This window comes from Apteryx rowi, unplaced genomic scaffold, assembly GCF_003343035.1.
Source record: "Apteryx rowi isolate R43461 unplaced genomic scaffold, aptRow1 scaffold_246, whole genome shotgun sequence".
NCBI classification, from domain to species: Eukaryota; Metazoa; Chordata; class Aves; order Apterygiformes; family Apterygidae; genus Apteryx; species Apteryx rowi.
Genome location: NW_020448819.1, coordinates 862,313 through 875,503, shown reverse-complemented (window position 1 = coordinate 875,503; position 13,191 = coordinate 862,313). Strand labels below are relative to the sequence as shown.

The 13,191-nt window shown below is 38.0% G+C and overlaps 1 protein-coding gene across 1 annotated transcript; it reads right to left on the bottom strand.

The window, feature by feature from the left end:
• Window positions 1-425: 425 nt before the first annotated feature.
• On the bottom strand, window positions 426-8,492 carry RBP4 (retinol binding protein 4). The gene is made up of 6 exons (XM_026066685.1): window positions 8,451-8,492; window positions 8,150-8,285; window positions 7,368-7,504; window positions 7,100-7,206; window positions 5,180-5,392; window positions 426-789 (listed from the first exon to the last, which is right to left on the bottom strand). Exons 2-6 carry the CDS (start codon window positions 8,276-8,278, stop codon window positions 776-778), a joined length of 600 nt encoding a protein of 199 aa, XP_025922470.1. The 5' UTR covers window positions 8,279-8,285; window positions 8,451-8,492; the 3' UTR covers window positions 426-775.
• Window positions 8,493-13,191: the final 4,699 nt, after the last annotated feature.

The window sequence follows — 13,191 nt, the reverse complement described above, 5'->3', positions numbered from 1 at the left end:
GCCAAAAAGAGGCGCTTGCTTATAAAGCTAGGTAACTGACTGCCTGAATGTAGTTTTGGACAAACTAACTCATTTCATGTAGAAAACAATAATGAAATCATAAACATGCATTATTCACCAGGTGAACAATCATTTCTGGTTGCATATCAAGTTTAAAAAATAATCACTTTTCTGAATTTCACAAATAAAAAAATAAAGAAAAGTTTACTTATGGTAAGTGTAAAATAGGTTCTTTAAAAAAGATGCATTTTTTTATGTCATCAATAGTCATATAATAAAATAAATTGGTGATATATATGGCAGTGAAATTCCTTCCTCCATTCTAAACTGGCATTGGAAATATTTCCAATATTTTCTAGAAAAAAAATGACATGATATCTGGAAGGAAATTAAAAGTTTTAGAAAGCAAATGCAAGTACTTTTTTTTTTTAATTAAAATGCTATTAGTCAGAAGTTGAAACTGATAAAAAAGAAATATTATGTTCTTAATTATTGCCATCTGTCACCAATTTAAAATAGTGCATTAAGATAATGGTTTACTAATAAAACCAATATCTACATACGTACAGATGTGCATACAAACAATTTGCATCCCCTATAATCCAAGTTTATTAAAACATTTCATTGGTTTATTGACAGGGTGAGCTACACAGCTCAGATAAATATATTCAAGATCTAAATGAAGCCATTTAAAAGCTTTTCGACAGAACACTTAATCAATGTGTTAACATTACATCCATGCTGCTGTTACATGATTTCCCTCCATAGTTTTGGATTAAGAGCAGAATCCTGAAAAACACAAATAAAGTTTTATTTTTCAACTACATTGGAAAAATTAAAATATCCAAGCTTTTACCAAATTTAAAGTGTATTTATATTTAAATATATATTTTTATATATTATAAATATATAAAATATTTAAAATGTATAATATATTTATAAAACATATATTATACTTTTTATATATTTTTTATATATATATATATATTTAAGCTGCTTTTAAATCCAGCAATCTGTTACTTGCAATCATATGCCAATACTTAGTTCTGCAGTATATAATTCCAAAGAATTTTCAATTCAAGGCAAAACAGGAATTCATCCAATCTGTTACATTTTCCTGATCATTTTAATACTTTGACAAATAAGGTATTGGACAGATCAGTGGTAGAGTTATGTTATTTATTTTAACAAGCTTCAAAGTATTGGTAATTTATGATTTTTTAATATAAGAATGTGTTTCAACAAGATAAGGATCCCCTACCCTCCAAAACTTCCAATGGCAATAGTAGATTAGATTAATATATATACCACTGTTTAATTCAGAATTTTTGTTTCTACTAAATGCTAACAGCAGATTTGTTTTTTTTAACTCTAGTAACAGTAAAATAGTATCTTACTGTACAAGTAGTCCCACTGTCAGTGTAAATATTTATGGTGGCTTTGCTGTCACTGGGAATATTCTTAGAAGGCTAAATAAAGTGTGATATCCACACTCACATTGAGTAACTTCAAGCAGTTGAGCTATAACTCAGAGAGTTAAGTGTATCACAGCCTGATCCATATTTAGGAAGGAGCTGCCATTAGAAATGCAAGATAAATGACAATCAAAAATTTTTTTCCTAGACTTCTTTTGCCTCAAAGAGCCAGTATACAAAGAACTGTTATTTTAGATTTTTGGGGTTTTTTTGTACATCTATTATTTATTTTGGGGACTTAATTTCAGTACAGTATTTATTTAAAAAGCTAGTAATAATTCTCTGGGAAAAACAGATTTAGCTTCAAGACAGAGGCTCAGCATGCACAACAAGAAACAGATATAAGCCTATTCTTGCAGTATCTATTAAGCTTAATCAGAATTCAACCACAATAACAACTGAATGCAGGTTAATGCAGACAAATGAAATTGGACGTTTTGATAATAATTCTGCAGCTTTTAATAGCAGAATTACAACATAAAGTAGCGAGGCTTCCAATCACACACATCCAGATTTAAATGAATTTTGCAAGAGTTTCTAATACAAACTTTTCAATAAACTTTTTTTTTTTTTTCTCCTTTTTAGCTCACAATCATTCTCTCCCCCCCAAATGTATTTGCTCTGCAGGAACTTGGGCTTAAGGGTACTGGAGAATTCCGAATCAATTAACACTATGGTAATTATGAGTCCTGATCATAGTAATGGAAGAATGCAAATAGCTGGCTTTAAGTTTCATTTATGCTTTGGTGCCAGGCTCATAAAGATAAAATCTGGCATAATCCTCAATAAAAAGCAGACAGCCTTAAGGATCCAGACAACCTTGTTTCATTTACAAACAGTAAGGGACTCAAATAGTCTTATCACTCAACACCTAACACCTGAATATAAATTAGGATAGCAGACTAAGAATACAGCACTTAATTTGATTTAGTAGGTTTGATATTTCTGTAACAGATTGGAGGTAGCATGATCAGCTTTTAAATTAAGGTTGGGCAGTCAAAGTATATTTGGGACTGAACTTTCAAAAGATATTCTGAGCTTTTATATTTAAATTACACTACTGTTCCCATAATCTGTGAAAAATACGACCTATTATATAGAAATTCTGATATATCTGAAGAAGTTGTATCACAAATTATGAATAAATGAATAAAGCTAGTTTTTCTTTTGGTTCGTACTTTCTTGCAAAGATTCTCAATACGTTTATTGCCTTGCAAGCCTCGTATAGTGTGGCAATAATAGATACTGCCATGCTGAATCAGGCCAGTACTCACACTAGTCCAATATCCTGATTTAATAGCAGGATAATACTATCTCTGGGTTTGACAGAGATGCAAGGGACAACCTCAACACATAACCTCTCAAAGCCACAGCACAGGAACTGTAATCTAAACTTTATCTTTGCTTTCATTCAAAAAAATGCCTAAACATCTCATTATTTTGTTCTCTGATCTTCAGAACCTTTTATTCCTGCTGTACTTCATTTGAAGAGCAGTTGTAGTATTGAAAACAAGAAAGTACCATCAACTTATAAAATGACATTAGTTATTTTCTATCCTATTCTTTATGCAATCAAATACATCCTTCACTTTTTGATGGCTGCTAAAAATTAAGCAGCATTTTCTTTACACTGCCCACTGCATCATACAGATGTCTTTCCTGAACATATAATTCAGAACTCAGCAGCATATGAGTGGTTAAAGTTTCTCCTTTGAATTTTTATTACGAAGTACTTATCAAAAGCCAATTTCATTTGCATTTATGATGTCTCTTAATCTTAACTGCCTTAAATACTTTTACGTTGTCTGCAAATTCTCATTCAAGACAAAACTTATTTTCATTGTCACCAGGCACTTTTCCAGGTCGCTAATCAATATACTCAACATCACCTACCTTAGTAGATCTCTCAGGCACCATATTATCAGTATACTTGCTTTATAACCTGGCAATATATTACTATCTGTTTATAGATCAGATGAACAGACAATAGAGGCACAGGAGCCGACTGTGCTGACTTTCTTTATAATACATGAGAGTTCCCTCAGTCAATCCCAGTTTATTCCAACATGTCATTTAGGAAAGCCTTTAATCTTGATTTACAGATTTCAGTGATGAAGAACATACAACAGCTCTTGGTAAACTGTTCCAAAGGTCAATGACCTTTAGAGTTAAACAAATGGCTCTTTATTTCTGCTCTGAATATGCCCAGCTTCAAGTTCCAGGCATTTTATTTTATTTTTTCTATGTTTGCAAAACTTTACTATCCAAATCCCATTGCTTTTGTAGGTAAGCACAGACTTTGCTCAGGTCAGCCTTTAACCTCTATCCGATGAGAAAAATATCAAGCTCTTTGAAGCTCTCACTAGAAGACACATTCTACAAACTTTCAGTCATTTTCTCTGCTCTTCTTTGAAACTTCTAATTTATCCTCAGTACCCCTTCCACTTATCAGGATCATTAAACATGACATAGCAAGCAAACCTAGGCCAAGCACAACAGTCTCATGAAAGTCTGTAAATTCATCTTTGACATCCTTTTTTTATGCATCCAAGAACCATATTAACTCTTTTGGCCACAGCATTCATTACACTGAGAGCTCACGTTCAGCTGATTAACCACTCAAGTCCTCTATAGGTATCTCATCTTCCAGAATGCAAGGGGGGGGGTGTTACTGTTTTCTTTGCCCTAAATATATTTTTATTTGTGGTTGCATTAAAAAACCCTATTGTTCTTGCACCCCGTATACCATATGGCTCTTTCTGATCTGTTCTTCATTTTTTTACTGTTCCCCAGGCTGGGTGTAATCTTTATCAATATGTATTTTACGTTGTCTTCCAGATCATTGATTAAACTAGCATAAATTATCATTTGGCCTTTTCTAATACACTTTTGAACTTTCTCCCCTCCATTTCACTGGTGCAATTTACTGGATGGAATAAAAGGAATTTGACTCTTCCCTCTCCCTGTTCTGACCTCCTGCACCCTTCTGTGGTGCTGGAAACGTATACGTTTGTAATGTAGCCCCACAGCTTCTCTGCAGCTTCTCAGCCCTACACACCCAATGGAAGGAGGTAAAGACAAGCTACAGAGTGAGCCAATTTGTATGTCTCCCTATGCTGTAAGCTTAGCCTGACTATATCTCTCAAGATAAGGTCATACCTCCAGTACAAGGGGTATGTCCCTCTTCCATAACCCTTTGTGAAGAGGTGGGCCTGAGGACCTGTGGGAAGGGGACAACCCCACCAATACAAGGTTGGCATCCTTATCTTTTCCAAGACTTCTGTTTTTCCTTAAAAGTCTCTTGTGAAGGATATTTTGAAGAAATTTTTGAAAATAGAGATAATAGTCTATCCCTTTCAGCAACTAGCTTGTTAAGAAAGATGAAGAATTCTGATAAAGAGACACAATTTCTCTTTACAGTCACTATGAAGTTTATCCTTACTATGTTTATTCATACTACGCTGATTCAATCGTTTTACAACCTCCTCTGATTGTTTCAGCTGATGTAATATGCCACATAAAAAGCTATACACCTTAGCTCTCTTTCAGATAAGGGAAATAAAAGTTGGAGTGAACTAAGAACTCCAGTTTCAAAAGACAGTATTACAGCCACTAAGTATAAGACTTCAAGCATTCACCATTTAATAAGCAAAAGACTCTCATTAAACCCTGAAATAAAATTCTTCAGAAGAAGACATTCTTACCATTATGAACGATAACTCTGTATTTTCTGTCCAAGCAGAGGTCTACCTGCCTTTGTCTGACAATTTTCTGTGCCTCTGGGGGCAATCCCTTGGGGTCCCGGGAGAACACGAAGGAATAGCTATCAGCACAGGTGCCATCCTCGTTCAGTTGGCGGCAGGAGTAATGAAGAGCATAAGTATCGTAATCTGTGTCCACTACCCAGTGATCATCATCTGTAAGAAACCATAGCAAAGAAAAGGAGTTACAGAGACATAAATAAAATCCTGTAAATCTAAAGAAATCACTGTCATAATTCTGTAAAAGAGGTAACGCCACAAAGTTTGGTATGAATGATAGCAAATTATCTCCTATTCCTGTGTCCAGGATTTAATTCTGATTTTCTTTTTTTTTCTTTTTTTTTCTTTCTTTCTTTTTTTTTTTTTTTTTTAAGAAAATAAGCATATCTATTACGGACAGAGTCAGCTGTGACAGTGATGGAGAGGTGAACAGGAGATTGTTGGAACCACTGCTTCTCCTCTAGCATGGGCACAGAACAAGAATGGCATGAAGCTAATAAGCCTCCTGTAAATCCATGCCTGAACATCATTATAAATTGTGGCAGCAACACAAAAATAGAACCATGTATTAGAGTAGCTACCATGAAGTACACAGAAAGTTCTTTTTTTTTTAAACCAAAAAAATGGGAAGCAATTGATACCAAAAAGTTAAAGAAATAAACAGAAAATCTAAATGTGCTCCTGGTCATGCTGATCATGCTCCAGATTACTCAGAATCTTCCTAAGTGAGCCACCATTTTCCTACTAGGGACACTGCATAAACTACATTGGTGTGGAAAAAGATCACCATGCAGTTGCCACGTATTTATGTTAGAAATGTACTTGCAACAAGCTGTATCATAAACAGTCTTCTCAATACACAGTTACAATTTCAGAGAATTCTATTTAGCTAGGTAACGTGATAAATGTACAGTCATGCAGACACCCTGTGCTAACAGAAATGAACTAGGTGTTTGCAGTAACAAACACCATCTCTGCACCTTACTCTCCTGGAGCAAAAGATCCTCCTCTGCACCATGTCTGTGTTACTGAAGGCAGCAGTGGATGTTCTCTTCCCCCTCTCTCCTGTGGGTGAAGACCACAGTTTCTACAAAGGCAGAGCCCAGGGAGGCAGCCAGCAATCTGGAGTATACCTGCAAACATGATTCAGCAGTGTGCTGTGAGGAGCTGGGGCAACAATCCCAAAACAATTAGCTTCCAGAGCATTCCTTCCATGTTTTTGGAGAGAATGGAGCTCCAATCACTTCCAAGTTCAACCTGCTTCTCCTGGAAACTATCCTGGGGAATGTCTTGAACTATGAGCAAATCTTTACTTGGCTCAATAAGCTAATTTTGCTTAGGTGTGTGATGGATGACTGGAAAATATGGATATACACACACACATATAGGATCATATCTGTTTCTTAAAACAGGGAAATCTCTGTCTTTGCACATGAGACTAAGCAAAAGAACAGTTGCAAAATCCTCTTCCCTGCTGGTTGCTGAAAACCAAGTCTGATGCTAGGCTTTTCAAAGAAAACAGAAGTATTCAATAACTGAGTTCTGAACTAAAACAAGACTTTAAATATTTCACCTGCCTTTCATTTTTTTCCAGTAACCTTAGTTTATATTGTTCAGTAACAAACAAAAGAAACACAGAAGTATACAAAGGCCTGGTCTTTACTTCTTTAAAGAAAACCAACCAGCTGTCTCATATAATAGATAGTGACTACCTTGTTCACAATACGGCTTTACTTTATGATCATTATTATGTGTTTTAAATGTGTTTAAGAAATCCAACACTATTTTTTTCTCTCCCAGTATGGGCACACAACATAACTAGGCTCTCAGGTAGTTCTGCATCTTCCATAGCAAAGTACTCACTTCCTTTCTGCAGGAAAGAAGCAACACCCCAGTACTTCATCTTGAACTTGGCAGGATCCTCTGTGTCAGTGAAAGAGCCAATCATGTCTGCACAGACATCCCAGTTACTGCAGCCAGGGAGAGAGAAAACAACAACACATTCAGACCTAACAGCACAGATCTGGAGTGACTTACCCCAGGGAGAGCAGGTAGGACTAGAGCAACAGCAAGCAAAGCAGAAGTTTAGCGAAGCGCAATAAGAGGAGAAGGAAGAGTGGAAACAACTTACTTAAAGAGTCTGACTCTGCCCTTTGCAGTGGCACTCATCTGTCCATTCTCATCTACTGTAAACTGGGCTACCACATTGTCCTGCAGAAATAGCCCCTCAGGATCTTTCTTTGCCATGGCATACCAGGTGCCACTATACTGCAAGGAAATTAGAAAGGCTGCAGTTAGACCTAGGAAGTACGGGAAAGATGCTTGGCGACATTCAAAACTAGAGAAGGCTGACAGAGTGGAGGACATGCAGATCTTTGACCCCATATCTCAAAGTTGTATCTAAAAAATAAATCTAGTTGTTGCGATAGCATAAACCCACCAATGTCCTAGTCCACAAAGGGTTTGTGAAAGAATGGACTTTTTTTTGGTATCTTATTTGTATCTGCAGTTTTCCACTATTCAGAATATAAAACCTGGTGCACAGAGGATGACAACTGGCAGGATCTTTGCAGATTTACACATAAATATGTCCTTTCCTTGCAATATTTTCTGGAAAACACTGGAATATTAATTTTTCATAGAAATAACTGAGTTGCTACACTCCTTTTCAGTTTAGACCATACAGTTTGAGACCAGTCCGCTAAACGTCAGATTCAGCAGTATTCCTGTGAGGCATCGGGATCCAGCACTGTGGAGGTGCAGGCAACATCACACACACCTGCAGCTTCTCCATGTTGCAATCTGTGACTCTGAGTGAAAACGTGAATACAGTGGTATTCCCGAATGCTGAATTTTGTAGCCTGGGAAGAGGAGCTAGGAAAGACCTCGCAGATCCAGGAAAAAGAGATTTACCCTGTTCTTGTCGAAGTTCTCCTTGACTTTGAAGGTGCTCACTCGGCAGTCCCGTTCTGCTGCGCTGCCACCCAGCAAGGCCAGCACCACCAGCAGCAGCCAGGCCGGGGCTCTCCTCGCGTGGGCCATCTCGTCCCTGCAGCAACAGCAAACAGAACAGCGTCAGAAAGGGGCTCTGTCAAGCACCCAGGCAATAGAGCAGGGCAACCCTGATGGGTCCCGGGGCATCCCACAGCTTTCCCCGATGCATTCGCAGGAAAGGGGCCTGGCCACCCCGTCCCACTGCGGCGAGATTCCTTACAGACAGTGCCAGTCCCTGCAGCCCCTCAAGAGCCCACGTGTCGGTGGCAGCGGCCAGGCCGCCCAGCCAGGCGGTGCTTTATGTAGCCTGGGGCTTTCGCAATCCCTTGGGACACAAAGCCAGGTTGGAGGGGGAGCAGGGAGGCGGGCTGAAGGCTTCCGCAGGCCAGGGCCCCTTCACAACAGCCCCTTGCGTAATCCCTGCAGGTGGTCTTTGACCCCAACCTGCAGCCAGGCGTGCGCTAGAAACAAATGCCTTTCTCCGCTTTTCCTACCCCAAAGGCAGGGCTCATTTCTGGGGGACGGGGTGTTCGTATGTTTGGGGAGGACAAAGAGAAGGAGAGGCGCCCCGTCTCCTCCCTGGGGGGGACGAGGTGCCTCTACCTCCGCTGTCGTTTTCCACGCACCAGGCCAAAGTCCTTCTTGCTCAACGTGCTCAAACCAGTTACAAGGTGCAGACTTGTTTCCTCCACCCCTTCCCCAAATTCCTTCCCTCCCTCCACCTGATAATGGTGGCAAACATCATACTTGAAGGTTTTTGCGAGCATTTCTGAAAGCCTGGTCGTGGAGCATCTCCTGTTCCCTCTTGCTTCCGAAAGGATGGTTCAGACACCCAAAAGTCGTCTTGGACCAGCTCCTGGGGACAAGAGCTGGGGCCCTGCAAGGGAATGCAAAAGAGCACCTTTGGGTGGTGCTGCACTGGTGGCGAGGTGTACATGCAGCCTGTGAGTACCCACGTGCATGTATGCACCATTCCTGGCCCATTCAACATGAATTGCAAATCAAAGTTTCCAGAATTTCTTTTTCTTTTTTGGCAATCTGTTATCAGTTATATAAACCATTATTTTTTTCTCCTGTTCAGGCAAGTTTTGCTGCCTCTTGGTCAATATTTGTTCTATAGTTTCAACATCTTTAGGAAGCATTAGAGAAAACCTGTTAATTATTTTCTAGATTTGTAACCAGAGCAGGATAGGAATGATCATTACCAAGAGAACTAGTTCACCTACTTATTTCACCTCCAAATTTTGAAAGAATAAGGGTGGAAGGATTGTGTTTACTACTTTATGAATTAACCAAAAATGTAATTCAAGTACCCATGAAGCATGGAAAATACTACAATAGTAGCTTATGTATGGAAACAAAACACTTTATTCAGCATGGCCTTTCCCAGAAACTTACTTTAACCCTCCCTTCTATCTATATATTCATAAAAATATTAAACTTCTTACTCTTGCTGCCCTTGGCAATCTTTTTTCATATGTAATTCAACCAGTGGAATAGTCCTTATTCTTTCTTTTCTGGTTTGCGTTGGAGCCTTTTGCATTGAGAGTGGCATACTTTTGCTCACTTTCTCAAATGACAAATGCTCAGGGCTGTTCCAAGTCTGTTCTGAAGCCTTTGATTCCTTGTGTTGGATATCACTAGACACTAAACATTACACTATCTTTAATGTTAAACTCCTATTTGGAGTAAGAAGCTCTTTAACATAAGCAACCAGAAAAAGTTGATGTATATTATCTTAAAACTTTCAGTGGTAGTCTTTCAATAAGCCAACATTTCCATTTTTAAACTGAGATTTTCAAGTTTGCAAGTTCTCACATAGACTGAGGAGAAACAGAAATCTGTATCCCTCTAGCAGCTTTTAAAACCCCACTACAACCTCTGGCAATGGTGATGACAGTGATGACTTCTACAAAACATGATGACTCAAACTAGTCATATACATGAATTCACCATATTTACAAAGTCAAAATCAATACAGATTTGCTTTGTCCAGTGTCTCACATGACTGATGGCAAGAAGAGGGATTATAGCTTAATTTATAAACTTTGAATTTCTTACTTTTTTTTTTAATACCAAAGGAAACAATTCTTTATTCTCTGCAAATTTGTGAAATATTATTATTTCTCTTAATTTCAACCTCTTCACAAATCGTATTCTGCATTATAATCCCAGAGAGATTCTTTCAGAATCATGTCTATTCATATAATATTTTGTTAATAAAATAAGTATCCATGAAAATTGCATGACAGAGGTTTTCAAAGGAGTCTAAGATCATACACCCAAATGAATCCAGATCTGATGAGATCTGGCTACCTCTGGAAATCTAGGTCACCAGTGCTATTACGTTTACTGCATGTTGTCCTCTGCAGCGCTACAGACAAGAGACCAGTCCAGGTCTCACTGAAACAAACAAACAAAAAAAATACTTCTGTGAAAAATTTTTAATAAGATCAGCTCTAAATATGTGCAAGAGCCATTATAGCCTTTTAAACCAATCTGAGGTCATCAACAAGAATAAATCAGAAATATATAACTTCTTTTTGGCAACTCATATTTGGTGGAGATGCCTAGCAGCAACTTAGCAATTTTAACTTTTAATTCTTTCAGCTCCTCAAGTCTGGGGCTCTACAAACTCTGGGCAAAGCCTGAGAAAACTCTTCTCTAGAACTGCTACCACTGTGGATTTGTGGCAGCACGGCTACAATGAAATCACACCAACATTTCCAAGTCAAATTTCAACAACTGCAGAAAAGTAAGTTGGTACGATTTGAAGGTTACATTATAAAAGTTTGGCTCTACACCTCTTCTGCTTTAGTTATACTTTCAGCTCTGCCTAGCTGAGACAATTTACATTAATGAAATCCTTTTGCTGATATAGCTAAAGCACTTCTTTGGTTCAATGGCATAAGCTCCTCTGCCCAAGTCCGTTACACCTAGATAGGGAGCATGCTGGAGGACGGATGGAAGGTTGCAGGCAGACTAGTATAGATACGGCAATTCAAGGGTGAAATTTTTTCTCAGTCTTAACAAATGTAGCTATGCCAGCACAACTATGTAAACTCATAAAAAGTGTAAACTTTGCCTCAGTTAATAATCATTTGCATTGACTTGGGCTATGGGCTTGGTTGGGAAATGATGCCACAGAGAGTGATCCTCATCCAGATTTCCGGACCCTGGATATAGCCCTTGCAGATTTGTGCTCCTCATGCAAACAGAAAGGAACAGAATTTGGTCTAGGGTGTCAATTGATTCAGAGTAATGTGGACAGACCAAGCCAATGGCAGCAAATGATTACTGGGTTCTGGAAAAGCTTAAACAATTAAATTTGAAAGAATACTTAAAATATTGATGGCATATAAACATGGAAATAAATCATCATGCAAAGCATAAATTTACAAAAAATGTGCTAAGTTCAACACCAAGCTTGATAAATTTCATACATGACTTCCCATTCTGATGTTTGAAACTGGCAGCATACTTTGAATCCTATAGAGAATTTTTTAAAAGCCAGTATGTATTTCTTGGAACTGTATTTAACTGAATGGGAAAAAGTCTTCTAACTTTGAATTTTTCCAAGAGGCAAAAAAAGGGTGACTTTCTGGCAATGATTCTGTGATTAAAATATTTTTACATGAATAGCCTGCAAAAATATGCAATATTTTCCATTAGGAATAGTGACAGAAAATACACAGAAAAGGTCAGATTTTTAAAGGAAATGGCAGAAAAAAGCTTTCATTGTAGGAGCTATTTTGGCTTCATTTATGACTTTATAATAAAAAAGGAACAAGAATAAAATTACTATTTAAAACATTTTTAACACTGCAATATTAAAGCTTTAAATATTTGAAAACTAGAATTTTATTTGTGGTTACAAGAATAAGATTAGTTCTTAGGAGAAAGTTGGCTCAAAGAAGCAGTAATAGGAAATGGAGCATCCATTTCCAGTCAAACTCCATACAGATTGAAAGACTTTTTGTTGTCTTATGGTTATTTATGTACAGAGTGCCATTCACAACTATCAGTGATTAAAATCTTAGAGGCAGATTGTGTAGGGGAATGAATGCTCTGGGCACAATTCAGTGGATCTGAGCGTATTAACAGGACAACAAATGGCACGGAGCAGCCTGCCAAGGAGCTCCCTGTGCTTTGTAAGGGACAACTGTGCTACGCTGTCACCATCCAGCTGTTCCCCTTGGTGGCAGTCTGAGTACAGAGGTCAAGGACAGAAGGAAACTGAAAATCTTAGCCTTTGCACCAAGCCAGCCTGTGATACCTGCTTTTGTAGTTTAATGACGTGATGTTCTGCTTCAGGAGTGAATGTATACTGAACTCTTTACAAACAATATTTAAAGAAATCGGTAACTTTATTCTCTTCAGCAAACCTTCATAAAGATTGTGATTGTGAATTGAAACATTTTTCTTCTAGATTAAAGTCTGCCAGCTATTGAATATTCACTGAATTAACTTTTAACATGCCCTGTCTAGATATACTATGAAAATGAAAACGAAGACGTAAAAGCACCTTTGCCAACAGGCTGGCTAACCCGGTGAAGACAGCTTTAACCTACGAAATTTTCAGATGCTTTCTCATGCACAAATGCTTTTCTTTCACTATTTCAGTTCCATGAGTCCACAAAACCCAGGTAGGCATTTCAAAAGTATCAGCTGCTTCCACTATTCTGCTTGCTCAGAAGTTTCAGCATTTCTTGCTGCTGGTGAAAGAGAGACATATTGAGAGATGCACATACCTGTGCAAACAGACAAAGCTGCTTCTGCACTGGCTAACCGGCACTCTTTCCTCCTGCCCAGGCAGCATACTACTTCTAGCTCATACCGCCCTGAAGCAGGGAGGAAGCAAGCTCAAGACTCACTTTTTGTGTTCTTTTTGTTAGAAAGCTTCTGATAGACCACAAAAATCAGCCCAGAAAAGCAACTTATTTTTCTCAGCCTCATTGCTT